The following is a 20,136-nucleotide window of genomic DNA, read 5'->3' as shown; positions in this document are numbered from 1 at the left end:
GCACACTCTGCAGGTTTTTTTCCAGATCCTTTTCAAATACAGACAACAGACCTATCTGTATTAGTCCTAGAGATAGATTAATTTCTCCATTCCAATAATGCTTCATCTTCTACTCCTTAACAACACCAAGGACAGAGTTGTTGAGGGGATTTTGCCACTGCACTGCAGCAGAAGACCATGATTAAGTATGATCCCCAACACTATTTTCCAAAATTCATCCTTTCCAGGACACAATACCGTGGAATGGAGCTAGCACTTCACATCACAGCACCATAGACATGCAACTGCACCTGGTTATGCCTCACTCCATTTCTTTCACAGAATCACAGGATCAGCCAGGTTGGAAAGACCTCAGAGATCATGAAGTCCAACTTACTAGGTAATACCTAACACCTCATGACAACTAAACTATGGCTCCAAGGGCCACATCCAATCTTTTTTTGAACACCTCCAGGGACAGTGACACCACCACCTCCCTGGGCAGCCCATTCCAAATGGTTTCAGTTCACCAAGCCCTGTCCTCCACAAGCTTAGTTTCCCCTTAACCAATTTTTTTTAATTGCTTGTGGCTTTATTTTGTGTCTTATTCATAAAAATATTCAATTTCATTAAGAGTTTGCACAGATCCCTATAAAATCTCTCACTGCATTCCCATCAATTATGGCAGCAACAATTATTACTCTTAGGAATCTTAGCATTTAGGTGCTTCCTCATTAACTCAATCCTGGATTCATCCCACTTAATGTCAAACACTCAACAGTAGGAGGATATTTGCTCTAGGCATCCCTGGAAGTGGAGAACCACAGGCACACATCCAAAGAGGATGAACCTCCAGAGAGGGCAAGAAAAAAAGTGTCTATTTCTTCAGTTTTCAAATGCAGAAGAGTAGGTTTTTTTATGACTCCTACATTCCCTGTGGAATTATTGATGTTATATTGCAGCAATTTCCATTTCTATCTTGCATTCCTACTAAAAGACGTTTCTGTTCCTCCTTTTTTTGTTGTTCTGTTGTTTCCACTCATGCAGTGTAGTTTAAATGACTGCCATAGCATGAAAATGGGCCAACAATGCTTACAGAAATTCCCTCCTTCCTCCTGTCATCAGTTAGCACTATGCACATCAGAATATTATGTCAGGCACTAATTTCACCTATTGCAAATTCTCTTCCTTCTGTATCATGGTCCTGCTTTGGCAGGGGGGGATTGGACTGGATGATCTCTAGAGGTCCCTTCCAACCCTTCACATTCTGTGATTCTGTGATTGCCCAGCAGAATTTATTTAAACCTCACATGTATATCTTCTCTCCTTTGACACATCACCTGCAGAGCTGGATCAAACCACACTGCATTAGAAACTGAGGGCTTTTCAAGTTTGAAAATTTCTGTTGCAAGGCTACTTAAGCAGTTCTAGCAGGGCCACATTAGTGCAATGAAGAACATACCATTGACATCATTGTTTCAAAAAGGAGGTTAATGAGGACACAAATATCTATTTTAAGAGGAAACAGACTACCTAAATTCACTGACTTGTTTACTGTATCCATGCAAGTGCACCACACTGCACTGTAATACAAATGGAGGCTCACAAACTAGTCAAGGACCTTTCAGAGAAGACTCAACTTCATAAAGACACACTTTAATCAGATTGCCACAACTTCAGCAGTGCAGGCAATGATATTTGGAGACTCATAGATTCATAAAATGGTAGGGGCTGGAAGGGACATCAAGAGATCATCGAGTCCAACCTCTTTGCCAAAGCAGGATCACCTAGGACAAGTCACACAGGTGCATTCAGGTGGTTTTTGAAAGTCTCCAGAGAAGAAGACTCCACAACCTCTCTGGGCAGCCTGCTCCAGGGCTCCAGCACCCTCACAGTAAAGAAGTTTCTCCTCATCTTGAGGTGGAACTTCCTGTGTTCCAGCTTGTACCTGCTGTTCCTTGTCCTTTCACTGGGTACCACCAAACAGAGCCTGGCCCCATCATCTTGACACCCACCCCTCAGATATTTATAGACATTGATAAGATCCCCCCTCAGTCTTCTCTTCTCAAAACTAAACAGCCCCAGGGCTCTCAGTCTTTCTTCATAGGAGAGCTGTTTAGTCTCTCCATCACCCTCGTAGCTCTCCACTGTACTCTCAGCAGATCCCTGTCTCTCTTGAACTGGGGAACTCAAAACCGGACACAGCATTCCAGGTGTGGAAAAGGACATTCATCAACAGCAAGTACATCATTCTGTCACAGAATGCATCCTCTGCCTGTGTTAATTTGCATCTCCTTCCCCAGAAGACTACTGAATAAGTATAGGAAGAGGACAAAAGTGATAGCTAACCTTGGAGACAATCACTGCCATGGCCAGGGTCTCTGAATGAGCTGCTACATAGCCAAGCATCATGATGCCAGGCAGCCTGACACTGCCTCTGCAGCTGCCAATGCAATCAATCATAGCAGCAACTCCACCTGCATTGACTATGAGCTCTGAAAGCTGAAAAGACAAATGAAGAGATTAGATACTGTGAAGTATCAACAGCCATCAAGCACCCCGTTAGAAAAGTCCTTCTCATTCCCCATTTACAGAATCAAACCTGAATAAGAGTGATGTGTCCTGCAGACTGTAGGGCACCAACTGCACCATCAAGTCCTCAGGAATGAAGCTGCTTTGCAAACTCTGGTTTTGATTGACTTTAGTGTGAATTGTTAATGCTGTATAGCATGGAATGACATATTGCCAATTCCATTAGAATACACCAAAAGAACATCCAAATGAGAGCCTAATTCATGAATGCCCTTGAACCAGACACACCTGCTGAGATAGATATTCTTTCATACTAGTGCCCACTCATTCCCAAGCCAACATCATATGTTCTGTGCAAGAACAGAGTGAAGGGCCCACCCCTTCTCTCACCTGCATTCTAGATGACTTCTGTGGCATAAAAGCCTTTGTGGATCCCCCACACTGAGGCATGACACCAAAGACAACTGCTATAGATGTGCAAAACTAACCTGGACTACACCATTCTGCTGTTTTGGGGTACTCTGAGGGTGCTGTCCAGAGAACACACTTGATGGGCAATGGTTTGTCCCAGAATGCCAAATTACATAGCCTTGCCCCATCCCTGGAGGTTTTTAAGGGCAGGCTGGATGTGGCTCTGAGCAACCTGGTCTAGGGTGAGGTATCCCTGTCCATGGCAGGGGGCGTTGGAATTGGATGATCCTTGAGATCCCTTCCAACCCTGACCATTCTGTGATTCTATGATTCTATAAATTGCATTCAAGCTATGCATCACATTTCTTTCCAAAAGGTATCACTTCTCACATCACTTGAGGAACAGCAGTAAAGGATGTATGATACCAGCAATCCAGAGGAATGAACAAAATTTCCTGTTAGATTATTTTCTTCTGTCTTGTTAGGTATCTATGATTTTTCCCAAAGATTCCAAGGCAAAAACCCTGTGTTCTTAAAAGTCAAAATAAAGGAAAAAAAATGGGGCATGTGGATTTCCAGTCTGTTTGATTTCTTTGGAGCCTTTCAAAGGGGATTGGTTTAGTCAGGAAGCAGCTAGATGAAATTTAGAGTTATTACTCAGAAAAAAATGTTCACACAATTGTGAACAGCAGCCAGTGAAAACCAAGTCACAGAATCACAGAATGCCAGGTTGGAAAGGACCCCAAGGATCATCTGCTACAATCTTTCTAGGTGACAGTGGAGTTGAAATGAGCTGGCCCAGCACCCTGGCAAGCTGAGTCTCACAACTGTTCAGTGTATGGGAATCCACCACTTCCCTTGGGAGATGATTCCAATGTCTGACTGCTCTCATGGGGAAACATTTTCTTCTGGACTCCAACAGGAATCTTCCCAGCAGTAACTTGTCCGCATCATCCCTTTTCTCTTCCATGGGACTCCTTGTCAAAAAGAGAGTCTCCATCCTCCTGATAGTCACCATTTATGTACATATTACCATGTACCATGGTAAGAAGGTCTCTCCTCAGCCTTTTCTTCTCCAGGCTGAACAACCCCAGCCCCCTCAGCCTTTCTTCACAAAGAAGGGCTTTCACTCTGATCATTCTTGTGGTCATTCTCTGGGCACTTTCCAGTCTGTTTGCATCTTTTTTGTTCTACATCTGAGCACAGCCATATGCATTGGATGCACAGAGGCCCTACACGTTGCCCAGTGCTGTGACCCTTAGGTCCTGTCGCAAGTCACCCAGATCCTGGCCTTCACATGAATTTGACAGCATAAGCAGATAGAGAGCTGAGCTCCTAAAGCCACAGTGCTCCCAGAACTGGCAGAGCCAGCTCCTCCAGAAATACCATTTGCCGAGCTGTCTCTGCTGCACGTTGTCTCTGCTTGAATAGAGCCAACGCAGAGATGGACAGAGATCACTGTCACTCTGAAATCAAACCTGGAATCACCAATACACTTCCTACAGCTCCTTTGGAGAGCCAGTGGCCAGTTCTGCTTGCAGGGAGATCCTCTGCTAGCAGCTCTTCTGACCCTTGTGCCTGCCTTTGAGAATTTCTTCCCTTTTCCTTGAGACACTGAAGTTGCATTGCTCATGAGGTGCAGAGGGGAAGCAGGAAATGTGACCAGACTGCAGCCTTTAACCACCAGCAGCTTAAAGAAGCTGAAGAAACAGCCCAATAATCATGTTCAAACACTTCTCACTTAACACTCCTATCATGATTCTGAAATGGCTGCACTCACCATTAGTGTGTTCCACAAACAAGGTGCTTGTGTTTCATTCCAGAGTCACATTTAGAGCTTTTTAATTAGCCCTATGGCCTGGCAGATTAACATAGTTATAATTATTTGGTTTTCCTGTTCATTTGGTGTTGACTTTGCCAAAAATCCCCACCTTCCTGTATCAACTATGGGCAAAAGCACTGCCAATGCTAAGACTCAATAATAACTCCACCTAATAAAAGAAATTATGATCAGTTTCATAATAAATAGTTTTTTACCTTCATTGCCGTTGGGAAAAAAAAAATTAAAATGTGATCCCAGCACCCCAGCAGATCTTTTAAAAAAGACACACACTATATAACAATAGTAATCATCATCATCATCATCATAGAATCAGTCAGGCTTGGAAGGGACCACAAGGATCATTTAGTTCCAACCCCCCTGCCATGGGCAGGGACACCTCACACTACATCAGGCTGGACAGAGCCTCATCCAGCCTGGCCTTGAACACCTCCAGGGATGGGCCCTCAACCACCACCCATTCCAGGGTCTCACCACATAATAACAATAACAATAATAATAATAATGTTATTATAATAATATTTATAATTGTAATAATTCTTCATTATTATTGTTATTGATGATGATGTTGTTGTTGTTCTTATTATTGTTATTGTTGTTATTGTTAAAGGATGATCTTGTCATTTATTAGCTGGTAGTGTGACTTCTGCAATGCTTTTCTCATGATACTTTTAGTTTCTGGGACTGACAATCGCTGTCAGCCTAAAACTCCTTCTCTGCACAGCTATCTTCTGGAAGGAAGCAGCTAGGTAGACACGGCACCATTCTCACTTTCCTACCCCAATTCTTATTCAATACACATCTCATATCAGCAAGCATTTCCATCTTTCCCCAGCCAACACACCAAACAGCTATTTGCCCTCCCTTTCGAAAAGCAAATGCCAGAACAATCCTGTGTTTTATTTAAAGTGTAAAAATTCTGATGATATGACCTTGTATTTGCATTTTTCAAGGTTTTACCTCAGGCGAATGCTTTGCTATCTCTCTAATTAAAGTTGCACCGTTTTTCTTGACGTATTCATCCGAGTCCTTCAGGCATGTGAGCACGACTGGGAAAATTTCTGCTTCAGCCACCAGCACTGCAAGATCCACTGAATGCTTTCCTATTTGGCACAGAGCTGACAGCACCTGACGCTAGTAAACAAAAATGGTTATAAGAATCAATAGTACACAAACACCCCCACGACACACACTCCTCCCGCGCTCCGAAAACCGACTGCACCAAGGAAAACAAAGCAGGGGCAGGGAAAACAATTGCAGCTATTTCACAATTCACTGAGTCAATTCAGGCACGAAGAGAATGGCACAGAACATTCGCTGGTTCCTGAATAAAAGTTTCTTTTTATGTTTTATCCCACTCGTGCTGCCCATGTATTAAAAAATTGTGGATATATATATATAAAATTTTTAATACATATCTATTTTTTTCTAATATATATTATATATATTGTTTTTATATATATATATACACACCATTTAGAACTGTAATTTAATATGTATGTGCACCATTTAGAACTGTCATTTAATATGTATGTGCACCATTTAGAACTGTAATTTAAAATCTAGTGAAACCTACAGAAAGTAGCTTTATTTGCATCAGTTTGGTCTGTCAGACTTCAACATTAGAGAATTTATATTTGTCTGAAGTGGCTTTTTTTAATGTTGTCTTCTGTTCCTGCTAGAGTAAAACAGGAAAATTATATGAAGGAACAAATATTTTGCCAATTGAACTCCAGTGACTCAACCTTTGGCAACAGCTATTCACCTCAGCACATTCTAAAAGACATTAATACGTTTAATATGAACTGATTTAAAGCATAACTCTAAATATGCAAAAATCTTTTTTGTGATTGAACTGTGCAAATTATATCTACTAAAAATATCTGTTGTATTCTTCGTACACTATATAACTCTAAAAATATAAATCATATTATCCATTCTAAAGGTTAGTTTTGCTGTTCCTCACAGAGCAGCAGTTTTTACCCACTAGCTAAATCTGTGAACATGTCCAAAACTCTTTGTCACTGCGTAGTTACATTTTCTTAACACCCAAACCAAGATCTTCCTAAACAAATATGCACATCAGTGCCTTTGATTCGATATCAAATAATGACTTGGAGATGGAAAAAAAAAGCAAAAAAAAAAAACAACCCCAAAAAATTAATAATAATTTTTAAATGTACCTTCAGTTTAGCATCAGGGTTGAGGATCATCTGAGCTAAGTGAGCGATAGCTCCTGCATCCACTACTGTCTGTGCTAACTCTGGAGAATGCTTTGAAATATCACTGAGAGTTGAGGCAGCAATCCTTTTCAAAGCAATTTCTGGCTCCTGGATACAGAGCACTAAAAGAGGAATAGCGCCTGCATCCACCACAGCTTGTGACAGTTCTGTAGGTCCAAGGAAAGTAATTAAGTGAGTATGGGTGACTGACCCTTGTGCAAGCCATTTTTCACCCTGACAGATACAGCAAAGGAAAAAGGGGAGGGAGTAGTTCACTGTCTCGACATCTGCATTTCAAATCAGCCCTCCTGGTTTCATAAACCGTGTGGACCAATCCACAACTGAAAAGAATGCAGGTCAATAGATGGACCCCCATTTACATGCACACATTTGAGGTAGATTAGGCTGAAATGGTTTGTTATTCTGTTTTCTTTTTCTTTTTTTAAAGTAAGCAGATGTCAGCTGTTTAAACCCTGGCTATTCTGCACTGATCAATAGGAAAGCATTTTATGCATGGCTAACAACAACACAGAGAGCCAAAGTACCAAAATTTTACCAACCACCTAATTAGAGTGCATTTTACCCTCTTTAAATGATAGGCAAATATTAGCATAGATCAAATGCCAGAAACAGAAATATATCTATAATAAAATAAAATAAAATAAAATAAAATAAAATAAAATAAAATAAAATAAAATAAAATAAAACCAGACATAAAATCTTACATAAAAGATTGGGGGGCAGAATGGAACTTGATGATCAAAACTAGGCTTTGGCTCCATACATGGGACAAGAGAGAATTTGTAATGATGTGAAAATGCTATCAGACACAATTAGACAAATGAGAAATATCATCAGCGGGATATTGTGTGTCTGAGAATAGCACAATATCCTTAACTAACACCTTACGGGGGGGGGGGGGGATTTAAATAGATAAATAGATAAATAAATAAATAAATCACAGCATATCATTAGCTGACAGGGACAAAAATTACCCTATTAGACATTCATTAGCTCTCTCCCTGCATGCAGCATTAATCACAGTCCTAAAATAAATATTGCTGGCTATCAGAAGAAAAATTTATACTACAACCAAGCTGTGCTATTTTAAAATGGTGGCAAAAATCATGGGGGATTCAATAATCTATTAGGTTCTTAGTTCAGTTTTGCTACACCTTATTATGCATATCCATTATTATCTTTAACATTTATCTTGACTTACAGTACCATGGCAACATATGGCTGTTGTATTTCAAGCCCCTAACTTAGCTTTTGATTTATAGTCCGTCCATAAGGAGATTTTCATACTAAGAAAAATCTCGTGTACTTCATTAAATATACATAGACCAATATAGTTTCTCAAGAAATCTCTAAGTCATGTCATCATTATGCTGCTAATATCCAAATAATGTTCCTGGCCAGATTTCTTTTCAATTAGTGAGTTATAGCCACACACTCCAACACGTGACAAGTCAAATATTTACACTGTGTGTTCTTCCCTAAGATAATATTTTGAAGCATCAATGCCACCTCACAAAAATATAATAAATAATGCAGCCATTCTTAAACTGATACAAAATTAACCCTTCAAGATTCAATTTTCAAATAACTGTTTCACTGAAAAAGTAGAGTGGGCATCCTCCAAAGACAAACTGTAAGATTCCAACAAAACTCAAATGTTGTAGTTTGTTTTACACCTTGTTTAGTCTGCAGAAAAGAAGGCTAAGAGGGGATTTTATTAACATTTATAAATATGTGAGGGGTAGGTGTCAAGAGGACAGGGACAGGCTCTTTTCAGTGGCACCTGGTAATACGACAAGGAATGATGGATATAAACTAGAACACAGAAAGTTCCACCTCAACATGAGGAGAAACTTCTTTACTGTGAGCCCTGGAGCAGGCTGTCCAGAGAGGTTGTGGAGTCCCCTTCTTTGGAGACTTTCAAAGCCAATCTTAATGTGTTGCCATGTGGCCTGCCCTAGGTGATTTGACCCAATGCTCTCTGGGGGTCCCCCTTCCAGCCCCTAGTATCCTGTGATTCTGTAAAATTAAAGATATCTGAAAACAAACCTGAAAACTAGCTCCTCAATATGAGTGGTACAAGCTACATTCAACTTTTCATGGAAAAAGCCATACTTGGTTTCTTCACATCGTGTTTCGATGCTGTACACTGACCAAGTGGAATACATCATGAACTACTGGCCAACACTCCCCATGATTCAATCCCACAGTGGCCTCAGAATCAGCTTCAGAGCAACCAGCTCAGTTGCTTTCAGTCTGCTAGGAGATACTAATATCAGAAAATCAAGAGGGACAGGATACTACTAGAATGGATTTCTTTGATGCCTCGGGAGCTGAAATCATTCAGTTCAAGTAGGGAGAGAAAGAGCAATACTTTAAGGTCACAGCTGAGCCCAGGCATGCAAAAGTAACCATAAAAGTTACTTTAAAAGAGCAAACTAAATTTGATCCAATTTAGATAAGCTCTTGATGTTAGAAGTCTGATATCATTTAAATACTGATGGCTACTGTTGGCCATGGTTAATTAATTGAGGGAACTGTCAGAGGAGCTTGCCTAAGCTGCTCTCCATCATCTCTCAGCAGCCCTGGTTAACCGGGGAGGTGCCAGATGACTGGAGGCTTGCCAGTGTTACAGCCAAAGGAGGATCCAGGGAACTCCAGGCCTGACAGCCTGACCTGACAGCTTGAGTACTGTGTCCAGTTCTTGGCACCACAGTATAGGAAAGACATTGAAGTCCTGGAATGTGTCCAGAGAAGAGCAGTGAGGCTGGTGAAGGGTTCGGGGCGTGTCATACAAGGAGCAGCTGAGGGAGCTGGGGTTGTTTAGCCCAGAGAAGAGGAAGCTAACGGGAGATCTTATTGCTCTCTACAGCTACCTATAAGGCTGGTGAGGTAGCTGTAGAAAGGTAGTGAGGCTGCTGTTGGTCTCCTCTCCCAAGTCACCTGCGATAGGGCAAGAAGAATTGGGTTTAAGCTGTGCCAGGGGATGTTTAAATTGGACATTAAGAAAGACTTCTTTACTGAGAGAGTGGTCAGGGATTGGAACAGGCTGCCCAGGGTGGTGGAGTCACCATCCCTGGAGGTGTTCAAGGAGCTGTAACTGTGGTGCTTTAGGACGTGGTTTAGTGGTCATGGTAGCTGGGTTATGGTTGGACTCAATCATCTTAAAGGTCTTTTCCAGCCTTAGTGAATCTGTGATTCTATAAAATGGTTGTTCTTCCAGTGGTGTTTATAAGGTTCATGGCTAATAACTTACAACTTAAAGGGTTGGACCATGTGTCAAAAGACAGGCAGCAAACAGACTGTCAGAAAAACAGGAAAGCTGAGGCAGGGACAAAAGAAAATGTAGATCTTCTCAGATTTTCTCATGACATTCTCCTGCAAACTCAGCTCAAAACTACGATTCCATGGATTAATAGTTCTATGACAACTGTAATTCTTTCTCAAAAAGAGACTCAATTAACCTTCCCACTTGGCAGAACATCATTAATTCAGTCTATATACCAAAGAATTCACAAAGGTTTACTACCCAATTACAAAACACAGGCAGAGGTGTAAAACATGAAGGTTAAGAAAGAGTTAAAGGAGAAAATACAATTATCAAGAAGATTTTTTTTTAATAAATATTCAGTCAAAGAAATTAAAAGAGCTGGAACAAATTAGAAAGAGACTCTTCTGAGCATTATGCCAAGACTGCATTGTAAGGGCAAAGAGAAGACTAATAGCTGAAAAGGAGAAAGACAACTAAGAAAAACTAATTTGAGGACCTCATTGAATTGCACAGAACATTATGAAAATCCTGGGCTTGAATCTTCAGTTTGGGGTACAGCTCAAGAAACCTGTCCAACTACATGATGAAGAAGCAGAACTTATCCCTATCTGAGTAAAAGTAGGAAATGTTATCCTGTGTATGCTCAGATGTAAGAGAACTAAAACTCAAAACCCACCATAAAATAGTAGCTTTTGTCCAGAACAATATAGAATCATAGAATTATCTTAGTTTGAAAACATTTCTAAGAGCATCAAGTCCAACCTTGATCTAACACCACTATGGCCATTAAACCATGAGGAAGACTTTGGCGAAGGGAGACACTGCAGATGTGAAACACAAAATGTTAGGGGTTGGAGAGGACCTTGAAAGATCGAGTCCAACCTCCCTGCTAGAGCAGGATCACCTACAGTAGGTCACACAGGAATGCATCCAGGTAGGTTTGGAATGTCTCCAGAGAAGGGCTCCAGCAGCCCCACAATGAAAATGTTCTTCCTTATACTCACATGGAACCTCCTCTGCTCCAGCTTACACCTGTTGCCCCTTGTCCTATCACTGGGCATCACTGAGCAGAGGCTGGCTCCATCCTCCCAGCACTCACCCTTCACATCTTTATAAACATGAATGAGGTCACCTCTCAGTCTTTCAGTCTTCTCCAAGCCAAAGAGCCCCAGCTCCCGCAGCCTTTCCTTGGCAGGGAGATGTTCCACTCCCCTAATCATTTTTGTGGCTTTCTGCTGGACTCTTTTAAGCAGTTCCCTCCTTGAACTGAAGGGCCCAGAACTGGGCACAATATTCCAGATGAAGCCTCACAAGAGCAGAGCAGGAGGAGGAAGCTGGACTAGAGACCTTCTGAGGTCCCTTCTAAGGTGAGCTATCCTGTGACCCTAAGATTCCCACCACATGACAGAAAATAAGCATAACTCCACTCTCAGCAATCTGCTGGAGTATGAACAGTGTTGTTTAGGGTTTTTTTCCTACCAGTTTACAATATGCTGAAGCAGGTATGAGATGATTCATGAATTACAACTTTGATGTAGGCAAAGCAAATGGAAAACTAAGTTATCTGCATATCTGAAGTGTAAGAAATTTGCATTTTAGATAACTGTGTATGGTCTAAGTTAAAATTCACCAAATACTTTTCACAGACCCGATGGTATTTTGATGGCATTTGAAACACTTCACACTTCTGTTCAAACACAAACACTGGAAATAATGAATAGCAAAATTACAGCACACTGACCTGGATCCTTTGGAGTAAGATCAGCATCTGAAATTCACCTCAAATGGATCTTAAAGTCAGAGAAGCACTGCAAGAACTGTTCCTGGATTTTGGAATATGACCTGCCAAGATTTCTAGTGTTTTGAAATCTCCTGAGATGTCTATTGACCTAAAATATCACAGGCCTTCTGGAGACATCTGCCCACAGATGACCTACATTTTAAGATATTTTATGGAGACAGTAGGGAACATTCTGTGTACAAAATGTAAAATGTCATCGTTCCTCCAATCCTGCCTCCAGTTCTGGCGTCCCAGCATAAGAAGGACACAGAGCTGTTAGAGTGAGTCCTCAGGAGGACCACTAAGATGATCCAAGGGCTGGAGCATCTCTGCTGTGAGGACAGGCTGAGGGAGCTGGGGGTGTTCAGCCTGGAGAAGACTCCAGGGGGACCTTAGAGCTGCCTTCCAATACTTGAAGGGATCCTACAGGAAGGCTGCAGAGGGACTTTTCATGAGGGTGCCTAGAGACAGGACAAGAGGGAATGGTTTGAAGCTGAGAGAGAGTAGGGTTAGACTGGATCTTAGGAAGAAGTTCTTCAGTGAAAGGGTGGTGAGACACCGAAACAGGTTGCCCTGGAAGTGTTTAAGGCCAGATTTGCTGAGGCCTTCGGCAACCAAGTTAGTTGAGAGGCATCCCTGCCCATGGCAGGGAGGTTGGAGCAGATGATCTCCAAGGTTTATTCCAACCTAGGCTGATCTGTGATTCAATGCTAACCAGAGAATGTTTTCATCAGGAAAAAAAGAGGGAAGTCTTCTCATGAGAACACACACTGCAGTTCCTAGAGAGCAGCTTTGCCAGGTCATGGATGGAATTTCTGATTAAAAGCAGAGAGACCCTCCCATTGCAAACAGTTACCACCAAAATGCTGAGAACCTTTGCTTGCAATTCAGGGAGACAGAGGTTCATATCCTGCCTAAGACAGATCAGGGCTTTAATCTATCTCCCACATACATCACAGACATATGCCCTAATTATGGAACTTTTTTTTTTTTTTTTGCTAGGGCAAATAACCCTCCCTACTCCCTACTTGGTTTGGTTTTTTTTTTTTTTTGTTTTTGTTTTTTTCAGAAGATTAAAAAAAGAATTAATTCTTAATATTGTCCCAATTTGGAACTGAAATTATTCTTGAAACTGAGCAAAACCTTTTGTGGGTGGGGAAAACTATTTCACACTCCACTCTATTTTTAGTCTAAGCTGCAGTATGTGTCCACAGAGAGTTAATGGCAGAAAATCAGAACTGCCAAATTTTGTCAACACAAGCATGTGACTCTGATCCAGGGTTTCTCCAGTGGTAACCACCAGATGTTGATGTGAACAGGTCCATATATCTTTGTATCCCATCTCCAACAATATCCTGCAGCAAAGGCATGCTTGTAGGAGTGTAAGAAACATACCATACACAGAGTGGTCTTTCTTCAGCTTAACTCCTCTACTTTCAGTAAGCATTTTAGAAACTTCCTGTTACTCTGTTGCAGAGGAAGGTAAATCCCCCAAACTGGTCCTAGCTGGGCAGAGGAAGAACAATTTTTTTCATATGTTTTTTAAGAGGGTTGTTTTGTTGTTGGGAGAGTTTTTAACTGATTACATCTAGTGATTTGTCTCTGTCCTGGTGCTTGCAGCTCAGCAACACTGGCAATTGCAACCTAATATGTGAAAATGCTTTTCTTATTGCTGGCATAAACTGACGTGAGACACACACCCCTTCCCTCTCAGTAAATAAATACTTCACAACCATAGAACCAAAATTTGTATGAGGAGCTTGTTGTCTTCAATACCTCCAACATCACCTCCATCTCATCACAGGATGAACTGGATCAACCTAAAGAGTTGGGGCTGTTCAGTCTGGAGAGGAGAAGGCTCCAAGGAGACCTTCTTGTGGCCTTCCAGTATCTGAAGGGGGCTACAAGAAAGCTGGGGAGGGACTTTTTAGGATATCAGGTAGTGACAGGACTGGGGGGAATGGAATAAAGCTGAAGTGGGGAGATTCAGGCTGGACGTAAGGAAGAAGTTCTTCCCCATGAGAGTGGTGAGAGCCTGGAATGGGTTGCCCAAGGAGGTGGTTGAGGCCCCATCCCTGGAGGTGTTTGCAGCCAGGCTGGATGAGGCTCTGGCCAGCCTGATGTAGTGTGAGGTGTCCCTGCCCATGGCAGGGGGGTTGGAACTGGATGATCCTTGTGGTCCCTTCCAACCCTGACTGATTCTATGATTCTATGAAAGATCCTCCAGCATTCATGCAGTGAATATCATGAAGGGCAATGGAAGTGAGGCAATATTGATTTACTGACAGAACCAAACTACAGAAATGTTTATGTTGAGAGTAACAGAGGCACACACTTCCTTACACTACACACATTGATACACATGAACATTTTCCACTGATACTTACACAAACATCTTTCAGACAGAAGCAACAATTATTTTCCACCAAGGGTGGGATTCACACTAATGAGCAAAATATGTTTACCACAGAGGTGCCCCAAGAATGAATTTGTTCCTCAGAAAAAAAACAGCCTGTTAAGAATCACAGAAATATTCAGGTTGGAAAAGACCCTCAGGATCACCAAATCCAACCCAGAACCCTACTCTGCAAGGTTCACCCCTAAACCATATCCCTAAGCACCACACCCAAACCACCTTTAAACACATCCAGGGTTGGTGACTCCACCACCTCCCTAGGCAGCACATTCCAATGCCTGACCACTCTTGCTGGGAAAAACTTCCTACTGTCCAGTCTAAACCTACCCAGTTGTGGTTTGAGGTCATTCCCTCTTGTTCTGTCACTAATTACCTGTGAGAAGAGACCAGCACCAACTTCTCCACAACCTCCTTTCAGATAGTTGTAGACAGCCAGGAGGTCTCCCCTCAGCCTCCTCTCTTTCACACTAACCATCCCCAGCTCCTTCAGTCTCTCTTCATCTGATTTATTCTCCAGACCCTTCCCAGCTTCCTTGCCCTCCTCTGCCCTGGCTCCAGCACCTCCACATCTCTCTTGGATTGCGGTGCCCAAAACTGAGCACAACACTCCAGGTGTGGCCTCCCCAGAGCTGAGTCCCAGGGGACAATCCCCTCCCTGCTCCTGCTGGACACAGCATTGCTGATCCAAGCTAGGATGCCTTTGGCTTTCTTGTCCAAGAAAGGTGCTGAGAATGCTGGAGTCTGTCCCAGTAAATTAAGTCTCTAAGTGGGAAAGAAAATCCCACATGCTTTCCAAAGCCCAACACTCCATACTGATTAAAAAATTGCAAAAAATCACTTCCAAATTCAGTCTATGTACATTTTAGAGCCAAACCCAAACATAAATGCATGAGTTAATATTATGATCCTAGAATAAATTTGACTTTAAACAATAAGAACCCAAGCCATTTCTCCCATCCTTTCCAGCCAGCACTTTCTTCCCTCAGTCCTTTGATTCACAGCTCTAAACTTCTACTGGAACTGTATAAATAGCTGGTAAAAGAATTATCAACCACATGGATCAGCTTTTAAATAGGAACATGACAGTGCCAGTGAGTTATACAACTGCTTGGGACAGCTATGAACTGCTCAATATCGGATTCCTAGGATCTATTCCTGACTCTCAGAGAAGACTGTGGTCTGCTAGCTAATGAGAATAAAGTCAGAGCAAAGGCTTTGGAACATTTACCCTGCATGCAGTGTTGTAAACTGAATGAAACTTGGTACTACCTAATCTCCTCCATTTTACTGTGTACGTTAAATAAGAACTAATGCTGAGGAAAAGAAACTTTGCTCCCCACTAACATTTACACAATATATAAAGATTGTGAAATTTATTCAGGGAGGAAAAAAAAGTGGAGTGCTGTTTCATGGCCACACACCCAATGCAGCTCCTCTTAGAGCACATCTCATGACCAGAGAGCACCTCTCATAACATTGCTGGTGTCAGGTACACCACTTTCTCACAAAAGGTACTTGCAGTAGAGGTTTATTCCAAATCTAAAACATTATAACAGTAAAGAAGAAGTCTCTTACTCTATTTATGAACACTTGGCAGTGTTAACAGCTGAACTCAATGATCTTAAAGTTTTTTTCCAACCTAAATGATTCCATGATTCTAATCATGTATTTTAACTCCCACGTGGCATTAAGCTGCCATGGACAGTGGCACTGAGTGTACCCTCAGCAAGTTTGCCAATGACACCAAGCTGAGTGGTGCAGCAGACAGGCTGGAGGGAAGGGATCCATCCAGAGGGACCTGGACAGGCTGGAGAGATGGGCACAAGACAACCTCATGAAGTTCAACAAGACCAAGTACAAGGTCTTGCATCTGGGTCAGGGCAATCCCAAGCACTGATACAGGCTGGACAGGGACTGGCTTGAGAGCAGCCCAGAAGAAAAAGACTTCGGGGTGTTGGCAGATGGGAAGCTCAACAGGAGCCAGCAGTGAGCACTTGCAGCCCAGAGAGCCAAGCAGAGCTTGGTCTGCAGCAAGAGAAGTGTGGCCAGCAGGGCCAGGGAGGGGATTCTCCCCCTCTGCTCCACTCTGGTATGACCCCATCTGGAGCACTGTATCCAGTTCTGGAGCCACTATTACAGGAAAGATCTGGAGGTGGTGGAATGTGTCCAGAGAAGGGCCACGAGGATGATCAGAGGGCTGGAGCTGCTCTGCTATGAGGACAGACTGAGAGTTTAATCTGGAGTTTAATCCAGTTTAATCTGGAGAGGAGAAGGCTCCGAGGAGACCTTCTTGTGGCCTTCCAGTATCTTAAGGGGGCTACAAGAAAGCTGGGGAGGGACTTTTTAGGGTATTGATAGGACTAGGGGGAATGGAGCAAAAGTAGAAATGGGTAGATTCAGATTGGATGTTAGGAAGAAGTTCTTCCCCATAAGGGTGGGGAGACACTGGAACAGGTTGCCCAGGGAGATGGTGGAAGCCTCCTCCCTGGTAGTTTTTAAGGCCAGGCTGGATGTGGCTGTGAGCAACCTGATGTAGGTTGAGGTGTCTCTGCCCGTGGCACAGGGGTTGGAACTGGATGATCCTTGAGGTCCCTTCCAACCCTGACAATTCTGTGATTCAGTGCCAGATAACACATGTGAAACCTGTTACCTGAATTGTGCCGGGCAATACACCCAAGTGCCCAACATGCAGCTTCTTTGACTCCGGGGTCAAAATCTTCTAAGCAAATCACAAGCATTTCCAGTGCTCCACAGTGAACTACTTCCTGAGCTAGCTGTGGAGAATGTTTACCAACTGCTCTTAGCACAAACGCAGCTGCTTTCTTGTAGAAACGCTGTACAAAGCAGGAGGGAAAAAAAGAAAAGAAAAAGAAAAAGCTTTTACTAACATCAAGTAGCTCAAAGCAGAACACAGCACAGACTTGCATAAATTAGACTTTTTTCTTTTTTTTTTTTTTAGTAGCAGCAATATCTCATACAGATTCAAATCAGGACCATCAGACATCACACAAACAATGAACCTACAGTCCTTCTTTGAGACAGCTCATGATCTGAAATTTACAGTAAGTGCACAAACAAATAGCAAAAATGAGAGGGCTAAGAGGATGTGGGGGAAAGATAATAGTCTAGATAAGCCTGTTTGTTTAAGTGAGTAGTGAATGGCAAGAGCTGCAAAAACAATAGCTCTTACTATATTTAACCAGATTACACAGGTTATGCAGGGCAAGCTCCTAAAATAATTCTACCCATCCGTGACATTTGCAAGACTTCCCAATTTCTAATGTTATACCTTCCAAACATCTCTATGAGAAGACATTGTTGACATTTCCAAACTGGAGACTGAGACACAGAGAGTAAGATCCAACAAAAGGGTGTAAGATCTGGATCCTGAAATGCCTAAATATCTCCTAAGACCACATCTAAGATCCTGAAAACCCATCCCACCAAACAGCCAGCACCGGATGACTCTTGGTTTTGACCAGGCAGCCTGCAATTTTACTCCTGCAGGTGTCCAGAACCAGCTCACTTTTGACAGGACTAAGCACCCTGGCACCTTTCTCATAAGTAAATCCAAGCACTTGTCTTGGTCCTACTCATCTCCCTCAGTGCTGGACCAAACCCATTTTGAACGTATGATGCTGCACAGGTCATGGTGATCCACATAAACTGCAGCAGGGGTGGTAGTTTCTTCTAAAAGCACAGTTAAAGGCTTCCCCCAAAAAGTCACATTTCAATCTTCTCCTGCAGTTTCCTATCCCTGGAACGTGGCAGCTGAAGATTAAATTTCTTCTCCTGCTTTCCAATATCCAGAGCCAGTTAAAGTCCTCTGGCCAGAAATAACTGTGTTGTGAGAAAGCCAGCTCCCCTTCCTCATGAAGCCACTCTGCAGCAATGAATTCAAGATGGAATGGGACACAAGTGATCTACTGCTAGATCCCTGGGCCTGGAGCATGCTCTGCAGCCTGGCAGCTGACAGATCATCCCTCTGGACAATCTTGAGGGCACTATCTCTCTGTGCCAGATGCTTTAATCTCATTCCAAGATGCCTGATGTTCCCCTCCTCTGCACAGGGAGCCTGGGCACCTTACAGCGCTACAGTCCTACTCTGAAGGTACACAAAACAAAGCCTAAATCCCTTCTAGACTGAGTCCAGAGAAACAAAGAACCATGCGAGTGCTTTTGTGCACCCTGCAAGGTGCCAAACACCTTCAAAAGTCTGATCTGAAGCACTAAGGCAACAGAGGAGTATCTGCAATGTCTCTCATGCCCATTCCCTGGCTCTGAGAGAAAGTGAGACAGCATACCACATCCATCCACCTAAACTCCTCTTCCCTCAAAGCAGAATGGTCTCATCTATACTGCTGGAAACCATCCTTGTTTTGTGCTACCCACTCAACCACATGCAGGTATTGCCAAGTAGTCCAATGTTTGGCACTGGCACAGTAGTGATTGAAGAGCAGTTATCTTCCAGTGCTCAAAGGCATGCCCTGACCCTCCTTAGTTTAATCACCACTGGTATGAGTCCCTCATGCCAAAAATCCTGTCTTCCTAGGTTAAGGGCTACAAGCAAGTACCTTAAACATAATTCACAATGAGAGGAAATGGCTCAAGTTGCACCGGGGGAGGTTTAGTTTGGATAGTCAAAGAAACTTCTTCCCTGAAAGGGTTCTCAGCCACTGGCACAGGCTGCCCGGGGAAATGATTGAATCCCCATCCCTGGAGGTGTTTCAAAGAGACAGAGATGTGGTGCTGAGGGAAATGGCCCCAGCCTTGGTAGAGTTAAAGAATGGTTGGGCTCGATGATCTTAAAGGGCTTTTCCAACCAAAACAATTCCATGATTCCATAATTTACAAGCAAAGCACTGCAGATCATTTAGGGGAGGCAGAAGCTAAGGGCAACAGTGCAGACAAATGGCCAGGGCCCCAGCTAATGTAAATTATTACATGTTCTGCTGAGCTCAGTTGAGCTATAGTTGTTTACACCAATCTATGCCTCTGCAAATACATTACTTTATGTAATTCCTGTTAAGCTATTATGGTCCTGGCAGAGAAAACACTTCTTTGGGTTTACTATTCAAAACACATTTATTTACAAATAAACTGTACTCCCAGGCACAATCAGAAAGCAATATAAAATTGTACTTTGCTCACTTTAATTGACAAAACATTAATCTGGAATGTGACCCTGTAGTTGTTCTCCATAAATCATTAGAATCAGGACTTACTGTGAGTTCAAAGAATCTGCTCCTTAAATATAGATGCTGCTACACAAAGACTGAGAGGAATGGAAACGTATCCGGGTTTGGGGTTTTTTTGCCTATGGGAAGTAAACTCTGTGCATTGCTAAACTCTGCATGAACTGGATAATGAGTTTCCTTCACTTGCCCTCAGTCACCAAGGCAGAGTAGGCTTTCCCTGACCTCACACTAATCTTGCTGCTGCCCCAAGTGATTCTGAATTACAGCCATCTCCATGTACCGACAGCGCTGCCTTAGCATGGAAGAGATAAATCAGGGTACTCAGGCTAATTTAGTGAGAGCTTTGAGTTGTAGCAGAGGGGGCAGTTTTCAAACCAAAACAGAGGATAAAGAGTTTTGTTCCCATTCTCCCCCTAAAGACAGAAATAAAATGTCCATAATTATAAACTTGTCTAACTAAAACCTT

The 20,136-nt window shown here is 42.6% G+C and overlaps 1 protein-coding gene across 1 annotated transcript in view; it reads right to left on the bottom strand.

The window, feature by feature from the left end:
- SPAG6 (sperm associated antigen 6) overlaps positions 1-20,136 on the bottom strand; it is a 42,505-nt gene that overhangs the window by 9,720 nt on the left and 12,649 nt on the right. The window contains exons 4-7 of the mRNA XM_054389962.1: positions 17,123-17,306; positions 6,946-7,151; positions 5,723-5,896; positions 2,329-2,481 (exon numbers count right to left, since the gene is read on the bottom strand). Of these exons, the coding sequence (XP_054245937.1) occupies positions 2,329-2,481; positions 5,723-5,896; positions 6,946-7,151; positions 17,123-17,306 (717 nt within the window). The remainder of the gene's footprint in view (positions 1-2,328; positions 2,482-5,722; positions 5,897-6,945; positions 7,152-17,122; positions 17,307-20,136) is intronic.

This window comes from Indicator indicator, chromosome 20 (assembly GCF_027791375.1).
Source record: "Indicator indicator isolate 239-I01 chromosome 20, UM_Iind_1.1, whole genome shotgun sequence".
In the NCBI taxonomy this organism is placed as follows: domain Eukaryota; kingdom Metazoa; phylum Chordata; class Aves; order Piciformes; family Indicatoridae; genus Indicator; species Indicator indicator.
The sequence above is the reverse complement of the archived record's forward strand: the minus strand, read 5'-3'. Positions and strand labels throughout refer to the sequence as shown.